Here is a 17,687-nt window from a genome sequence, read left to right on the forward strand (position 1 = left end):
GCACCAGCCAGTGTGCTGGCTTTGTAAGCGCCAAGCCCTGAATTCAAACCTCAATGCCACCCAAAAAAAAAAAAGCCCAGTTCTTTTGTCTCCTAATCTGCCTCTTTTTGCCACTGCATTACAGTCTTTATAGGCAGTGACTTCATTCTCAGAGTATAAATGTGAGATTATTAGAGACTGATTAATAAGCATATTAAGGATTTAAAAGCATAATATGTCTGTTAAGGACTCAAAATATTTAAATAAGTATTTGTAAATAGCATTTCTCTTGTGTACATTCAGCAAGACCATTTAATTATTTTATCTTGGGGGCTTGCCTGACAGTTATAATTTCACCTGTTTTATCTTTTTTTTGCTTTTTTTTCCTGTACTGGGGCTTGAACTCAGGGCCTTCACCTTGAGTCACTCCACCAGCCGGATTTTTGTGAAGGGTTTCTCGAGATTGGGTCTCTTGGAACTGTTTGCCGAGACTGGCTTTAAACCTCAATCCTCCTGATCTCTGCCTCCTGAGTAGCTAGGATTACAGGCGTGTGCCACTGGCGCCTGACTCACCTGTTTTATGTTGAAATAACAACTTAAACCAGTTAGTTTTCCAGAACTTTTTTTTTAACTTTGGAGCAGGTAAAGAGATATGCATAAATCTTGTCTGTCATGTTACAGATGCAACTCTCAGGCATAGTCATTTCTGTTTACAGTAGTGCTTCCATTGGTATTTGCAGTAGATTTTGGAAAATAGACATTGTATGGACTTATCTCCAAATATGTATACTGTGACTCTTAGATGATTTTGAAACTATTTTCTCTTACTTGCTTCAGGCACATTTGTTCTTGACATTTTTATGTTAAGATTAAATTAAATGCCTTGTAATACAATCATTTACTTATGACATATCCAAGCATTGAAAGATACTAACTGACAACAGTCAACACTAGACTGTAACCTAGATTATGAAAAACAGATAGTACTTGGTTTACTGTATTGTGTTAAGAGAATTGTTTGGTCTAGGCAACCCTATCAAATATTCAGTTATAAATGTTATTATTGTACATAGTACTTTCTGTTGTAGCAACTGTTTCCTATTTGCATTTTTTCCATATTTTTTCATTGTCTTTTAGTTTTACCACGTCTACTTCTGGGTTTATCAGACTTGTTTTTTCATTTATAGTATTTACCAAGAAGTTTTTGATATCATCATCAGTAATGTGTGAATTTACCAGAAATTACAGCTTTTGATCCTGACGCATCCTTGATACTACCATTTGTAATTGCAGATGGGTTAGTGTAATCATTCTTACATGATTGATATCATTTATATGATTGATATGTACAAGCTTTAAGCTTACCAGTGTGGACCTCAGGACATGTCTATCCTAGAAGCTGTATTTTTACATAAAACATAGCATTTTTGTCTATTTGTTCTCTACCATTTAAGTGAATTCAAATGGGTAGTGTTGGAGCATTGAGTGAGATACAATTCTGGTCTGCATCTTGTGTAAAGATTTTATTTCTTCCCTTATAAAATCTCATGGCAATATTTTCTCAGCATTAAAAGAATGATGTGTCAAAAAAATTAAAGGTTGGCAATATGTAGTAGGCCTGGGAGGTAGCAGAGCTTTAGTTTGTTATCTCTTAAAGTGACAATACTTAAGTTGGAGAACATCATGACATGCCAGTGTATATTGGTATTAACAGAGTGTAGTAGGAATGTGGCCAAAACAGGGAGCTGATATATACAGAAAGACATTTAGTCTCAGTTCCCTTTAATGATATAAGAAGGGTTTACTTTAATATCTCTGATCCATCAATTTTAGAGGTATCCAGTATGATCCACAGAAGGGCTGGTGTCTGTGTTACAGAGACTTTTAGTGATGAGATTGTATTTGCATTTTATTCTGCAAGTATAAATATCAGTTTCTGAAGAAATTTGTAACAGATGACTATGAAGTTTTGGTATTATGGGAGTGACCCATCAAAAGTCACACTGTTTGTAAAATGCAGAGCATCAGTTGGGGATAGTCTTTCTTGTTAAAACTAACAATTTTAGGAACCATCGTTTTTCATTACCTTTCCCATTTGGGACCTTGGGATCAAAAACTTATAGTGATAGAGAACAATATGTTGTTGGTTTAGGTTAATTTTCCTCCCTCCCAACACCTCAAAAGAAAAAGTGACATCTAACTTGAGCATCTGATACCCAATTTCTGTTCTGTGTGAACATCAGACTTTACTTGAACAGCACAATACACACAGTAAATCGTAAGCATTCTGACTACATCTATTTTTGTCTTAGTTGTCGAATGTGGGACCACGGAGGTCTCAACCTGGTCAGAGAAGGGAGCCCCGAAAGATCATCACAGTTTCTGTAAAAGAAGATGTGCACTTAAAAAAGGCAGAAAATGCTTGGAAGCCCAGCCAAAAACGAGATAGCCAAGCTGAGGATCCCGAAAACATTAAAACTCAGGTGAGTCTGGAGCATAGCCTCATATTGTCTTGGAAATGATAGCATTTTAACTGAATTTGTTGTTTTGCCTTATTAATATATAGAGAAACATCAGTTTAAGACTTTTCAAAGGTGTTTTTTCTATTTTTTAAAAATTTTTTTTATTATTTATTCACGTGTGCATACATTGTTTGGGTCATTTCTCCCCCCTCCCCCCCTTCCCCAGGTTTTTTTTCTATTAAAAGCATTATTCTAGCTGAACACAGTTCACACCTGTAATTCTAGCTACTCAGAAGATAGACAGCAGGAGGATTGCGATTCAAAGCCAGCCTGGGCAAATAGTGAGACCCTATCTCGAAAGCATCATTACAAAAAAGGGCCGGTAGAATGGCTCAAGGTATGGCCCTGAGATCAAAACCCCAAGTACAGCAAAACAAAAAACAATAAAAACTCACAAGAAAAGGCTTTTAAAAGGCTGGTGGAGTGGCTCAAGTAGTAGGGTACCTGTCTAGTAAGTGTGAGGCTCCAGTGCCACCAAAAAAAAGAAAACATTATTCTGAAGGCCATCATGGATACCATACAGGCCACTGTTTCTTTGAAATTGCTGTCTGTGGGCTAAGGATGTCACTCAGAGCATTTGCCTAGAGTGTAGAAGGTCCTGGGTTAAATCTGTAGCACCACCAAGAAAAGGAGAAGAAAAAGGAATGGACAGGAAGAGAGGAAGGGAGAGGGGTAAATATAAAGAAAAGAAGGAAGCCTGGGCGCAAGAGGCTCATGCCTATAATCCTAGCTAATTGGGAGGCTGAGATTGGGAGAATTGTGCTTCCAGGCCAGCCTAGACAAATAACTTGCAAGACCCTCATCTCCAAAATAACCAGAGCAAAAATGAGTGCCAGATTTGCAAACATGAACTCCTCAGTTCAAACCCAGTCTCACCAAAAAAACAAAACAAAAAAAATGGAGCAAGGGGAAGTTGCTGTGTCATTTTTTAAAAAACTATATCCAGGGGGTTCATATGTGACTTCTCATTCAGGCTTAGATTAATATTTGTTTTTCTTTAAAATGCATTTTTTAGATGCTCAGTGATAGTCTCTTCACCCCACGCTAACCTAATGGGTACGTTGCGTTAGTCTCCTTGTCACCTGTTCATTTCTAATAACCTAACATTTAAAAATCCATCTTCTTTTGGAGTCATTGGAATAAAATTTAATTTTTTGCTTCTTCTTGCATATATCCTGCTATCAAAATTCCTTAAGGTAAATTGAATTAATACCCTTTTTAATCCACAAAACTAATTCTTATGTATCAAATTATATAAATTCTTTGTATTTTCTGTACATGATGCCAGTTTTATCCCTAGATTACTTCTACTATGTCCTTTGGTTATTCTGCTTTTTTAACTTGCAGTCTCTTCTTACTATTCATGACTGTACTAAACCCAGGTACCACAGATCACATTCTGACTTTTCATTTTCTGAATCCTTATATATCTTTTCACTCATCATGAATAATTCAGTGTAGCACATGAAAAATTTCCAAATCAGCAGACAGAGTCCTGCCTCTTTTAGGCAGGATTTTAATCTCAATTACAGATTGAAATTACAAGTACTAATTACGCTATAGGACTATCGTGATGATTAAGTGAAGTTATCTAAAGCATTTTGCACGGTTCCTGGAGCCCAGGTAAGTTTTGGTGCATCATCAGCATAGAACTTCATACAGAGTAGATGCTTTGTGAATATTTGTTGCATGAATAAACTGTGCCAACATTTTTATTCATACAAACCAAGAATGAAAATAAACTGCCCATCAAAAAGCCATGCTAGGGCTGGTGGAGGGCTGAAGTGATAGAGTGCCTGCCTAGCAAGCGTGAGGTTCTGAGTTCAAACTGCAGTACTCTCAAAGAAATACATTTAAAAAAAAAAAAATACTAGTCAGTGTAATTGGCTGTTTGCCAATTTTCTTTTTTCATCTTTCCAGTGATTGCTTGAGACATTTGCCACCAAGTCCCTGGTATGTCCTTCATATTCACTGATCCAGTTCCCTAAATTTCCTGCCATCTGTCTCAACAATCTCATCCTTAAAAAAAACATACAAAAAAAGCAAAATAAAAAAACGTCTATTTCTCTCTCCAGCCTGCCAAAAAAATACTTACCAAGATTGTGGAGGCTGACAGTTACAGAGTTATAAAGATAATTTAAGATATGAAGATCTTTTGGTTTAGTATGTAAGACACTTATTTAATGCCATATTTCATTAGATTCTTACTACACCCTTGAAGAAGAAATGTATAATGTCCCTTATGTCCATGTGAGAAAACTGAAGCTTCCAGAGATACGTTGTCTACAGTGTCATGGTTACTGAATAGTTAAGTTGTTGCAACCCGTTATCTCCCTTTCTGCTGCATAACAGAGTTCTCCCCATTATTGATTCTTACCTCAAAAACAGATAGATAGATAGATAGATAAATAGATACAGAAAGTCCAGTGGAGAATTAAATAAATTTTTTCAGACCCAGTATGACCTCTTAACACTTTTTCTTTGCTCCACTCCTACTCTCTTTTGCTGTTCTTTTCTTTTCCTCTTAATAGGCATACCTGTGTTGCCTCTTGCTCTTGCTCTGTTGTTTTATTCTATTTTGTCAAAACAATTACTTTGGCACAGTATGTTGTCTTTATACCCAGAATCCTCACTGTTGTGTAGCTAGAGATCAGGAAGATCATGGTTCAAGACCAACATAGGCAACAAGTTTGTAGCAGGACTGGGGTTTGAACTCAAGGCTTCACACTTAAAATGCAAGCACTCTTGATCCATGCCTCCAGTCCATTTTGCTTTGGTTATTTTAGCAATGAGGGCTCTAGAACTATTTGGACTAGCCTTGAACCGAGATCCTCCTGGTCTCAACCTCCCAAGAAACTAGAATTACAGGCATGAACTACTGGTTCCTAGCTTATTTTTGTCTTTCAACACCAGATCTCACTATATAGTTTAGGCTGGACTCAGTTACTACATAGCCCAAGCTGGCCTCAAAATCCCTATCCTCCTCTTAAGTGCTGTGTGTTTCAGTTTTATATGTAGCTCTGTGATCGAAAAGTGAAAGGTATTTTTCTCATGAATGTCCAGTCATCCTAGCCTAATTTGTTCAAAAGAATGAAAGTCCTTTCTCTATTGAATGTTCTTTGCATCTTTGTTGAAAATCAGTTTGTCATATATGATGACTTGCCTATTTTAAGACTCTCCATTCTGTTCCATTGTACTGTCTATCCTCTGACCATTATCACACACTTTTTAAAAACAGTAAATATGTAGTTCATGTTGTAGTCAGATTGTATACATACCTGTATTTTTATTTTTATTTTTTCAGTTGCTCAGACTCGTCTTTTGGTTTTGGCTTTCCATATAAATTACAGAATTTGCTTCTTAATTTCTACCAAGAGCAAAACACAGATTCTACTAGAATTTTGATCTGGATTATGTTAAACAAGTAGATCACTTTGGGAAAACTGACATCTTAACAATCATAGATCTCTTCATACATGAGTGTAAAATATATCTTCCTTTATTTAGATCTTTGTTTTCTTTAATCAGTGATTTATAGTATTCATCATAGAGCTCCTATGAATATTTTATTAGATTTTCAACTAAGTTATTTCACGGGTTTTGATGCTATGATAAATATTACTTTAAATTTTTCATTTTTAATTCATTGCTAATATAGAAATAAAGTTGACATTTCCACTTTGACATGATATCCTGCAGTAGCTGTTCTTGTATATTCCTTACAATTTTCTCTATAGGCAATTATATCATCTGCAAATAGAATTTGTTTCTTCCTTTCCAATCTTTATACCTTTTATTTCCCTTTCTTTGCCAGTTGCACTGATTAGAACCTCTAGTATGATATTTCATAGAAATGGTAGTAATAGCTTTTTCTACTTTGCTGCCAATTGTAAGGGAAAACATCTAGTATATTGCCATTAAGTAGGACTATAGATGCCCTTTTTTTAGCTAAGGCAACCCTCTTCTATTCCTGATAGGTTAAGAGTTTCTATACATTGTTTCAGAAGAGTTCTGCCTAATATTCCTAATATTTCATACCTGTGTTTGAAGTTATTTCTGTAAGTGATTATGGAAAATTATTTGATCTAAAATCTGTTTACCTATCCCACATTTAATTACTGATTCAGTGATACATCTACCATTTGATTCCCTTTGTCAGATAGGCCTTAGAAATGTTCCAGTGGGGCTGGGCACAGAGGCTCAGGCCTATAATCCTAGTTACTTGGGAGGTAGAAATTGCCTGGTTGTAAGCTAGCCCAGGAAAAAAGATTGCAAGACCCCATCTCAACCAGTAAAAGCTGGGCATAGTGATGTGCAGCTGTCATCCCAGCTACGAGGGAAGCATAAATAGGAGGATCTGTCCAGGCCAGCTCAGGCAAAAATTTGAGACCCAATTCAAAAAGCAAAAAGGGTTGGGTGTATGACTGAAGTGGCAGAGCTTTTGCCTAGTAAGCTCAAGGCCCTGAGTTCAAATCCAGTACAATAAAATAAAGAAAGGGAGGGAAGAGAGGAAGGAGGGAGAGAGGGAGGGAGGGAGGAATTCTCAGGCATAAATTCAAGACCCTGTTTAAAAAAATAAGTGAAGCAAAAAGGTCTGGATGTATGGCTCAAGCAGCAGAGCGTTTGCCTGATAAGCTCAAGTTCAAACCCAGTACAACAAAATAGAGGGAGGGAGGGAGGTTGGTTCAGATAGGGCTGTTTAGCTGTAAAGGATGTGGTTAGCATGCTCTAGGTCAATTCCCAATACAAAAAAAAAAAAAGAGAGAGAGAAAGAAAGAAATGTATTGCGATATTCCTGTCCTTAAAGTGTGAATATACTTGGTTCCTAGAATTCTCATTAGTAGTTAAAAGAAGGCATGTAATTTTTAATAATAAAATAGATGGATTTAGTTCTTTTGACTAGTTCACATCCTTGTAAATAATTTGAGTAGTTAAACTTTATAAATTATATTTTAATACTCCTTGAGATCACCATATTGTAATAGTTGCTGTAATTCTTTTTTTTTACCTTTCTAGGAACTTTTTAGAAAAGTTCGAAGTATCTTAAATAAATTGACACCACAGATGTTCAACCAACTCATGAAGCAAGTGTCAGGACTTACTGTTGACACAGAGGAGCGGCTTAAAGGAGTCATTGACCTCGTCTTTGAGAAGGCTATTGATGAACCCAGTTTCTCTGTGGCTTACGCAAACATGTGTCGATGTCTAGTAACGGTAAGAAGACAGGAAGGAGTAAAACCAGAAATCTCCAAGAGGTATATTCTCCCCTCACTGCACATTCTTCCCAGAAGTATTATTGGGGCAATGTAAAGGGGAGAATATATTTTTAGCACTTACTAATATAATATCTTCATTGAATAAAAAGAATCTTGCTTTAACAAAATACATACTCACCTCTAGACGGAATATGGAGACTAGATTGAAATGGGCATTAGATGGTCCCATCCAACATGAGGAAGTTTCATTTAAGTTTAAATTATGTGTAATGTTGTCATAGGCAGCAAATTTTTCATGGAGGGTCATCTTACAGAAATAAAGCACATACTTACTTTCACATTTAAATAAATTTGAAATTAAACAACCCACTGATTCTAATTCTAACCCCCATGAAAATAAAAGGATAGTTGTCTTGTGTTCAAAAAAGTCTAAACACAGGGCTGAGAACGGAGCTCAGCTTACGTGGTAGCTTGCCTGAGCTGAATTCAAACCCCAGTAATGCCATGGAGCTCAGCTTAAGTGGTAGCTCGCCTGAGCTGAATTCAAACCCCAGTAATGCCTAAAAAAAAAAAGGTTGAAAGATTCAAAACAAATAATTTCATCTCTTTTCTTATTTTGTTTTTAGTGAATCTGAGGGTTTGAACTCAGGGCTTTGTGCTTGCACAATAGGTGCTCTACTGCTTGAGTCACACCTCCAGTCCAGTTTCATCTCTTTAAAGTTTAGCTAATTTCTCTCTCTTTATATTGGTCAAAGCTCTTTAATCTCCCCAGCCTGTCAAATCTAAGGCAAGACAAAATGGGAGATGGAAAAGCTTCTGATTACTGTTAGTTGTCCTCTATTCAGCTGTCTTAAAACTGCCATGTACCCCTGTGTTTTCCTTTGTTACTGTTATCAAGGATACTTATGACAGAAATATGTGTCCTTTAACATTTAGGATTTTTAAAACAATTATTGTGACTCAATGTCATTATACATTGCTTCTTAAAAAATAAGCTATGAAAATGCAAACTTCTGTTAGTCTACCAATATTTTTGAGTACCTATGTCAAAGGTAGGTAAGTCTGTTGGGACTTGGAAAAGCTGTATCTTTAAGAAACTAAAAGTCAATAATGGGGGGTGGGAGGGGGGGCAGGGGAAGCATTTCCAAGGGAAAAATAACAGATGCGGTGTGGCCATCAGTGTTTTGTTGCCTGACTGGATTATTTAGACCAACAACTGCATCTCATGAAGAAGTCACTGACTTGGTGAGAATGAAAGACTTCCGTGAAGTGAGGACTTGGAGTTGGTCCTGGGCTTGATGGGGGTACAATTGTACAGGAAAAAAAAAACGCACTCTGAGCAGGTTCAATTCTGAAGCAGCAAACCTTGTCTGAAGCACATTAGAGTCACTGGCTTAGGACTCTCACAGTCCTAGGTATAACATACAAAATGCAAACTCATACCCTACCACTTGTATCTTTATAATCTTAGAATAGTTGCTAATCTTGTGTTAAATCCCCAGCACCAAAATAACAATAAGTAATTAATTAAACAAAATCATTGCTAATCTCTTTACGCCTTGGTTTTTAATCCATAAAATTAAAATTAATTTAGACATGATATTGTAACAAAATTAATTATAAGTGAAATTGACTATGTTAAGTTCCTAATTACTAGAGTATTTGGCCTCTAGTAAGCCATAAATAAACTGAAACTATGTTGGTGATGGTGCAGACCATAGAAAGAGGATGACTTCATCATCAGAATCCATCTATTCAGCACCTCTGGCTTGCGAAGAGAGTAAATACTTTACATATAGCTGTAATATATGTAAAGGTCAGTGTTATTAGCGCCACTTTGTTGAATTAGAAACTAGGCTTAGAAAGAATCAAATACTTTGCTCAAGGTCACATAACTAGTAAGTGGCAGTGCTAGAATCTCAGTCCAACATTATTAAACTCAGCCAGTTATCATATTACATATCATAGTTACATGGAAGTGTCATTGGAAAGTCTACCTCAGTCCTTGAGTCTGGCCAGAGAAGAACTCAGACAAGAAGTAAAAATACAATGAAAGTGATAGTGACTTTTATTGGGAAAGGAATACATTCTCAATAGACTAAAAGTGGGTCATCTCTAGAGTGAAAATGACAGCAGCAGTTATTTTTGCTCTGGCACAAGTTTTTACTTGGAAGGGGCTTGGAGAGTTAAGTCCCTCCCTACGATCAGCAGGCTGAAGTCATGGTTAAGATCAAGAGGCCAAGGTGAGTGTACAAATTTATAATGTGCCAACTATTACTGGATTTACAGGCCTGGATCTTTGTTTTATAAAGTAAAGATTTATAGTTTCAAGAACTGATGTTCACCTAACTTATGATGTGTGTCTCAGAAATATCTTATGACATCCCATAAACTGGTGGGCTATTTTGTTCTTTTTTTTTTTTTAATTTTTATTTTATTCCTATGTGCATACAATGTTTGGGTCATTTCTCCCCCCTTCCCCCATCCCCTCCCTTACCTCCCCCCACCCCCTTACTCTCCCCCTGACCCCCTTCCTACCCAGCAGAAACTATTTTGCCCTTATCTCTAATTTTGTTGAAGAGAGAGTATAAGCAATAATAGGAAGGAACAAGGGTTTTTGCTAGTCGAGATAAGGATAGCTATACAGGGAGTTGACTCACATTGATTTCCTGTGCATGTGTGTTACCTTCTAAGTTAATTCTTCTCAAACTAACCTTTTCTCTAGTTCCTGGTCCCCTTCTCCTATTGGCCTCAGTTGCTTTTAAGGTATCTGCTTTAGTTTCTCTGCGTTGAGGGCAACAAATGCTAGCTAATTTTTAGGTGTCTTCCTATCCTCATATCTCCCTTGTGTGCACTCGCTTTTATCTTGTGATCGAAGTTCAATCCCCTTGTTGTGTTTGCCCTTGATCTAATGTCTGCATATGAAGGAGAACATACGATTTTCGGTCTTTTGGGCCAGGCTAACCTCACTCAGAATGATGTTCTCCAATTCCATCCATTTACCAGCGAATGATAACATTTCGTTCTTCTTCATGGCTGCATAAAATTCCATTGTCTATAGATACCGCATTTTCTTGATCCATTCGTCAGTAGTGGGGCTTCTTGGCTGTTTCCATAACTTGGCTATTGTGAATAGTGCCGCAATAAACATGGATGTGCAGGTGCCTCTGGAGTAACAGTCTTTTGGGTATATCCCCAGGAGTGGTATTGCTGGATCAAATGGTAGATCGATGTTTAGCTTTTTAAGTAGCCTCCAAATTTTTCTCCAGAGTGGTTGTACTGGTTTACATTCCCACCAACAGTGTAAGAGGGTTCCTTTTTCCCCCGCATCCTCGCCAACACCTGTTGTTGGTAGTGTTGCTAATGATGGCTATTCTAACAGGGGTGAGGTGGAATCTTAGTGTGGTTTTAATTTGCATTTCCTTTATTGCTAGAGATGGTGAGCATTTTTTCATGTGTTTTTTGGCCATTTGAATTTCTTCTTTTGAGAAAGTTCTGTTTAGTTCACTTGCCCATTTCTTTATTGGTTCATTAGTTTTAGGAGAATTTAGTTTTTAAAGTTCCCTGTATATTCTGGTTACCAGTCCCTTGTCTGATGTGTTGGTGGCAAATATTTTCTCCCACTCTGTGGATGTTCTCTTCAGTTTAGAGACCATTTCTTTTGATGAGCAGAAGCTTTTTAGTTTTATGAAGTCCCATTTATCTATGCTATTTCTTAGTTGCTGTGCTGCTGGGGTTCCATTGAGAAAGTTCTTAGCTATACCTACTAACTCCAGAGTATTTCCTACTCTTTCCTGTATCAACTTTAGAGTTTGTGGTCTCATATTAAGATCCTTGATCCATTTTGAGTTAATATTGGTATAGGGTGATATACATGATTCTAGTTTCAGTTTTTTGCAGACTGCTAACCAGTTTTCCCAGCAGGTTTTGTTGAAGAGGCTGCTTTTTCTCCATCGTATATTTTATCGTCTTTGTGAAAGACAAGTTGGTTATAGTTGTGTGGCTTCATATCTGGGTCTTCTATTCTGTTCCACTGGTCTTCGTGTCTGTTTTTGTGCCAGTACCATGCTGTTTTTATTGTTACTGCTTTGTAATATAGTTTGAAGTCAGGTATCGTAATACCTCCAGAGTTGTTCTTTTGACTGAGTATTGCCTTGGCTATTCGTGGCCTCTTGTGTTTCCATATAAATTTAACGGTAGATTTTTCAATCTCTTTAATGAATGTCATTGGAATTTTCATGGGAATTACATTAAACATGTAGATTACTTTGGGAGTATAGACATTTTTACAATGTTGATTCTACCAATCCATGATCATGGGAGATCTCTCCACTTTCTATAGTCTTCCTCAATCTCTCTCTTCAGAAGCTTATAGTTTTCCTTGTAGAAGTCGTTCACATCTGTTGTTAGGTTTACACCTAGGTATTTGATTTTTTTTTTGAGGCTACTGTAAATGGAATTGTTTTCATACATTCTTTTTCAGTTTGCTCATTATTAATGTATAGAAATGCTAATGATTTTTCTATGTTGATTTTATATCCTGCTACCTTGCTATAGCTATTGATGATGTCTAGAAGCTGTTCTGCAAATAGGGATATTTTGACAGTTTCTTTACCTATTTGTATTCCTTTTATTCCTTCTTCTTGCCTAACTGCTCTAGGCTAGGAATTACAGTACTGTGTTGAACAGGAGTGGAGATAGTGGGCATCCTTGTCTAGTTCCTGATTTTAGAGGGAATGGTTTCAGTTTTTCTCCGTTAAGTATAATGCTGGCTGTAGGTTTGTCATATATACCTTTTATAATGTTGAGGTACTTTCCTTCTATTCCTAGTTTTCTTAGAGCTTTTATCATGAAATGGTGTTGGATCTTATCAAAGGCTTTTTCTGCATCTATTGAGATGATCAAGTGGTTTTTGTCTTTGCTTCTGATGATGTGGCTTATTATGTTTATTGATTTTCGTATGTTGAACCACCCCTGCCTTCCTGGGATGAAGCCTACTTGGTCGTGGTGAATAATCTTTTTGATGTGTTATTGAATTCGGTTTGCCATTATTTTGTTGAGGATTTTTGCATCAATGTTCATTAAGGAGATTGGCCTATAGTTCTCCTTTTTGGAGGTGTCTTTGCCTGGTTTTGGGATAAGTGTAATACTGGCTTCATAAAATGTGTTAGGCAGTTTTCCTTCCCTTTCTATTTCATGGAACAGTTTAAAGAGGGTTGGTATCAGTTCTTCTTTAAAGGTCTGATAGAATTCAGCAGAGAATCCATCAGGTCCTGGATTTTTCTTTTTGGGGAGACCCTTGATTGCTGCTTCAATTTCATTTTGTGTTATAGATCTATTCAGGTGATTAATTTCCTCTTGGTTCAGTTTTGGATGATCATATGTATCTAGAAATCTGTCCATTTCTTTAAGATTTTCAAATTTATTTGAATATTGGTTGTCAAAGTAGTCTCTGATGATTTTCTGGACTTTCATGGTATTTGTTGTTACCTCCCCTTTTGCAGTCCTGACTCTACTAATTTGGGTTTTTTCTCTCCTCATTTTAGTCAGGTTTGCCAGGAGTCTATCGATCTTGTTTATTTTTTGAAAGAACCAACGTTTTGTTTCATTAATTCTTCGTATGGTTGTTTTAGTTTCTATTTCATTGATTTCAGTCCTTATTTTTATTATTTCTCTCCTTCTATTTGTTTTGGGATTTGCTTGTTCTTGTTTTTCTAGGAGTTTGAGATGTATCATTAGGTCATTGATTTGGGATCTTTCAGTCTTTTTAATATATGCACTCATGGCTATAAACTTTGCTGTCAGGACTGCCTTTGCTGTGTCCCATAGGTTCCGGTAGGTTGTGTTTTCATTTTCATCAACTTCCAGGAACTTTTTAATTTCCTCTTTTATTTCATCAATGACCCACTGTTCATTAAGTAATGAGTTACTCAGTTTCTAGCTGTTTGCATGTTTTTTGTCTTTACTTTTGTTGTTGAGTTCTAGTTTTATTGCATTGTGATCGGATAGTATGCACGGTATAATTTCTATTTTCTTATATTTGCTGAGGCTTGCTTTGTGCCCTAGGATATGATCTATTTTGGAGAAGGTTCCATGGGCTGCTGAGAAGAATATATATTGTGTAGAAGTTGGATGAAATGTTCTGTAGACATCAAGTAAGTCCATTTGATCTATGGTATATTTTAGATCTTGGATTTCTTTATTGATTTTTTGTTTGGATTACCTATCTACTGGTGATAATGGGGTGTTAACATCTCCCACGACCACTGTGTTGGAGTTAATATATGCTTTTAGGTCTTTCAGGGTATGTTGATGAAATTGGGTATGTTGACATTGGGTACATATAGGTTGATAATTGTTATTTCCTTTTGTTCTATTTCCCCTTTTATTAGTGTGGAATGTCCTTCTTTATCTCGTTTGATCAATGTAGGTTTGAAGTCTACTTTGTCAGAGATAAGTATTGCTACTCCTGCCTGTTTTCGGGGGCCATTGGCTTGGTAAATCTTCTTTCAGCCTTTCATCCTAAGCCTATGTTTATTTCTGTTGGTGGGATGGGTCTCTTGTAAGCAACAAATTGTTGGATCTTTCTTTTTAATCCATTTTGTCAAGCGGTGCCTTTTGATGGGTGAATTAAGTCTGTTAACATTAAGCGTTAGTACTGATAGGTTTGTGGTGATTCCTGTCATTTAGTTGTCTTAGTTGTTTGAAGGTTTGATTGTGTGTACCTAAGTTGAGGTTACTCTCTACTTTCTTGCTTTTTCTTTTCCTGTAGTTTGGTGCTGCCTATCCTTTCATGGTTATGTTGGGTTTCACTTTCTGTGTGCAGAATCCCTTGAAGAATCTTTTGTAGTGGTGGCTTTGTGGTCACATATTGTTTTAGTTTCTGCTTATCATGGAAGACTTTTATTGCTCCATTTATTTTGAATGATAGTTTTGCTGGGTAGAATATCCTGAGGTTGAAGTTATTTTTATTCAGTGTCCGGAAGATCTCACCTCACGCTCTTCTTGCTTTTAATGTTACTGTTGAGAAGTCTGCTGTGATTTTGATGGGTTTACCTTTGTATGTTATTTGTTTTTTCTTTCTTACAGCCTTCAATATTCTTTCCCTAGTTTCTGAACTTGTTTTTTTTGTTTTGTTTTGTTTTGTTATTCATATGTGCATACAAGGCTTGGGTCATTTCTCCCCCCTGCCCCCACCCCCTCCCTGAACTTGTTGTTTTAATGATGATATGTCATGGGGTAGTTCTATTTTGATCTGGTCTGTTTGGTGTTCTGGAGGCCTCTTGCATCTGTATGGGAATAAATTTCTCTAGATTTGGGAAATTTTCTGTTACTATTTTGTTGAATATGTTATGCATTCCCTTTGCTTGCACCTCTTCTTCTTCAGTGCCCATGATTCTGAGGTTTGGTCTTTTGATGGAGTCGGTGAGTTCTTGCATTTTCTTTTCACAGGTCTTGAGTTTTTTAATTAATAGTTCTTCGGTTTTTCCTTTAATTACCATTTCATCTTCGAGTTCTAAGATTCTGTCTTCTGTTTGTTCTGTTCTGCTGGATTGGCCCTCCATTTTGTTTTGCAGTTCTGTTTCGTTCTTTTTTCTGAGGTTTTCCATATCCTGAGTAGTTTCCTCTTTAATGTTGTCTATTTTCGTCCTGAGTTCATTTATCTCATTATTAATCATGTTCTTTGTTTCACTTTGGTGTTTATACAGTGTTTCTACGGTTTCTTTTATTTCTTCTTGTGCTTTTTCAAATTCTCTGTTTTTGTTGTCTTCGAATTTCTTGGGTGTCTCCTGTCCATTTTGGTTGACCATATCCATTATCATCTCTTAAAATTCTCCTTGATTACCTGTACTATTTCTTCTTTTAGATTATTCTTGTGGGCTTCACTGGGTTCTTTGGCATAGTTTATCTTCATTTTGTTGGAATCTGGATCTGAGTGTCTGTTTTCTTCATTTCCCTCTGGTTCATATACTAATTTTTTGCTGTGGGGAAACTGGTTTCCCTGTTTTTTCTGTCTTCCCATCATTTTCTTTGGTGTTGTTATTGTCCCTGTACTGTGTGCAATTAAGTATTTTCTAGTTTGCAATAATAACAGTGGTGATATTTAGAATGGAAGGGTGGGAGGAGAGGGAAAGCAAAGAAGTTAAAGAAAGAGGGAAAAACAAATAAACAAGTAAAAAAAATAAACAAAAAAATTTCAAAGATATAAACAGAAGGAGATAGTGTACTAATCAACAGTAAGCTGAACAGGCATTAGAGAGACAGAGGATTGAGAAAATAAAATAAATTAAATAAAAATTTTAAAAAATTTAAAAATCTCCAAGTTCAAATGCAATGAAGTTTGTCTTAATAATTTTGGTGTTAGTCCCTCAGCCTCCAATCCTGGAGATGGTGCCTCAGAAGTAGTTCTGTCATTTTCTAATCGAAGGGGAAAAAAACCAAACCAAACCAAAACAAAAAAACACCATAAAATGTCCCAAGTTCAAATGCAATGCAGTTTCAATAAGTTTTTCAGCATGCAGGTGTAGTTCAGTTGTTGTCTCATCAAAGGAAGGGAGGAAAAAAAAAAGACTCTTGAGACACTTCTGTGAATGGCTATCTGAGGCTGCGGCTCGCCTGCCCACTGCTGTCATCCTGCTGTTGTTGGAGTCTTTATTTATGCAGATCTCAGGAGTGAGCTTAACACTCACGTAGCCCATCAAGCTTTGTTTACTTAGAGTTCTCCTGGGCTCCACTACCACTGCTACAAACTTTCCCCTTTCCAAGCACACTGGGAGAGGTGATACTGCACCCACTTTCTCAGGCTTGCATGTTTATTTACAGCTCATGTAGGAAGTGGGTCTTCCCCCCTCTCTTGTGGAGTTTTCCTCCCTCTGCCACTTTTACAAGCTTTCCCACTCCTGGTTGCTGGGCGGGTGCCGCTGCTCCTGCCTTCTCCAGCCAGCTTGTTTATTTACAGTTCCGTGAGGGATTGCTCCTCCCCGCCTCTTTGGTGCTCAGGGCGCCCTGCCCTCTTTGCTACGTGTCTTTTTTGTTGTTATTGCTTATTATTCATTTTTTTTTCTTTTTGCCCTGGGTGGGGGTCGGTCTGTCCAGGGGGCTGTGCTGATCTGGCCCAGGGTTGTCTGTGGGAGTACCGCGTGCCACTTAGCTCACCTTGTGGTCCGTGTCTTCCCAAGTGGTCTGGGCGCTGGCGTCTGGCGGCGTGGGAGCCCTCCTGGTTTCTCCATTTAACATAAAGTGGGAATGTTACACACAGGCTCGGGGTGTGGAGGAGTCAATGTTTTGCCTCTTCTTGGTGGTTTTTCCTGTATTGTGTATCTCCAGCATCTCCAAGATTTTACTTTAGGAAGCATGCTTTCTGCTTCCTCCCTCTAGGCACCATCTTGGACTCTCCTGCTATTGTCCCCTGTGAGTTGGAAAGTTTAATAACAATGTTTTTCCCCGTAGAGATCTTTTAATGACTTTTTCCCTTGGTCACCACTTAACGTTTTCCTGCCACCTAACATTCTCCCTCCTCAAGGACTCAACATCTTGAAGAATCCTCCATTTTAGGTTCCCTTTGTGTGTTCCCGTTGCTGTGTCTAACTGCTGGCTATCCAGTCAAGGACTGAAGACCCTAAAATCTTTTAGGCATTGGATAGTCAGTCTGTGCTGTTTCCTCCTGGTATGGGGCATATTCTTACTCTCTGTAAGGACAGCTTTAATCCCAGGACTTTTATTTTTTTTTTCTGGTAGCCTTGACATCCTCTGATTATTCATTAAAATTAGGACTAGAACCTAGATCTTATCAATTATAATTTTTTTTCTTTTTTCCAGTACTGGCCCTTTACCTTGAGCCACTCTACCAGCTCTATTTTTGTGAAGGGTTTTTTGAGATAGGGTCTCGCAAAGTATTTGGCCCCAGCTGGTTTTGAACCACAATCCTCCTGATCTCTGCCTTCTGAGTAGCTGGGATTACTGGCAAGAG

At 37.4% G+C, this 17,687-nt stretch overlaps 1 protein-coding gene across 39 annotated transcripts in view; it reads left to right on the forward strand.

Annotated features, from left to right (window-relative positions):
- Nucleotides 1-17,687, forward strand: part of Eif4g3 (eukaryotic translation initiation factor 4 gamma 3) — a 269,231-nt gene that overhangs the window by 197,100 nt on the left and 54,444 nt on the right. For 38 of the 39 annotated variants that reach the window (XM_074081102.1, XM_074081107.1, XM_074081115.1 and 35 more), the window contains 2 exons: nucleotides 2,292-2,462; nucleotides 7,518-7,715. In XM_074081102.1, coding sequence (XP_073937203.1) covers nucleotides 2,292-2,462; nucleotides 7,518-7,715 — 369 coding nt within the window. Of the gene's footprint in view, nucleotides 1-2,291; nucleotides 2,463-7,517; nucleotides 7,757-17,687 lie in introns of all 39 variants that reach the window. The other variant, XM_074081118.1, reaches the window with a different exon arrangement.

Source organism: Castor canadensis, chromosome 7 (assembly GCF_047511655.1).
Source record: "Castor canadensis chromosome 7, mCasCan1.hap1v2, whole genome shotgun sequence".
Taxonomy (NCBI): domain Eukaryota; kingdom Metazoa; phylum Chordata; class Mammalia; order Rodentia; family Castoridae; genus Castor; species Castor canadensis.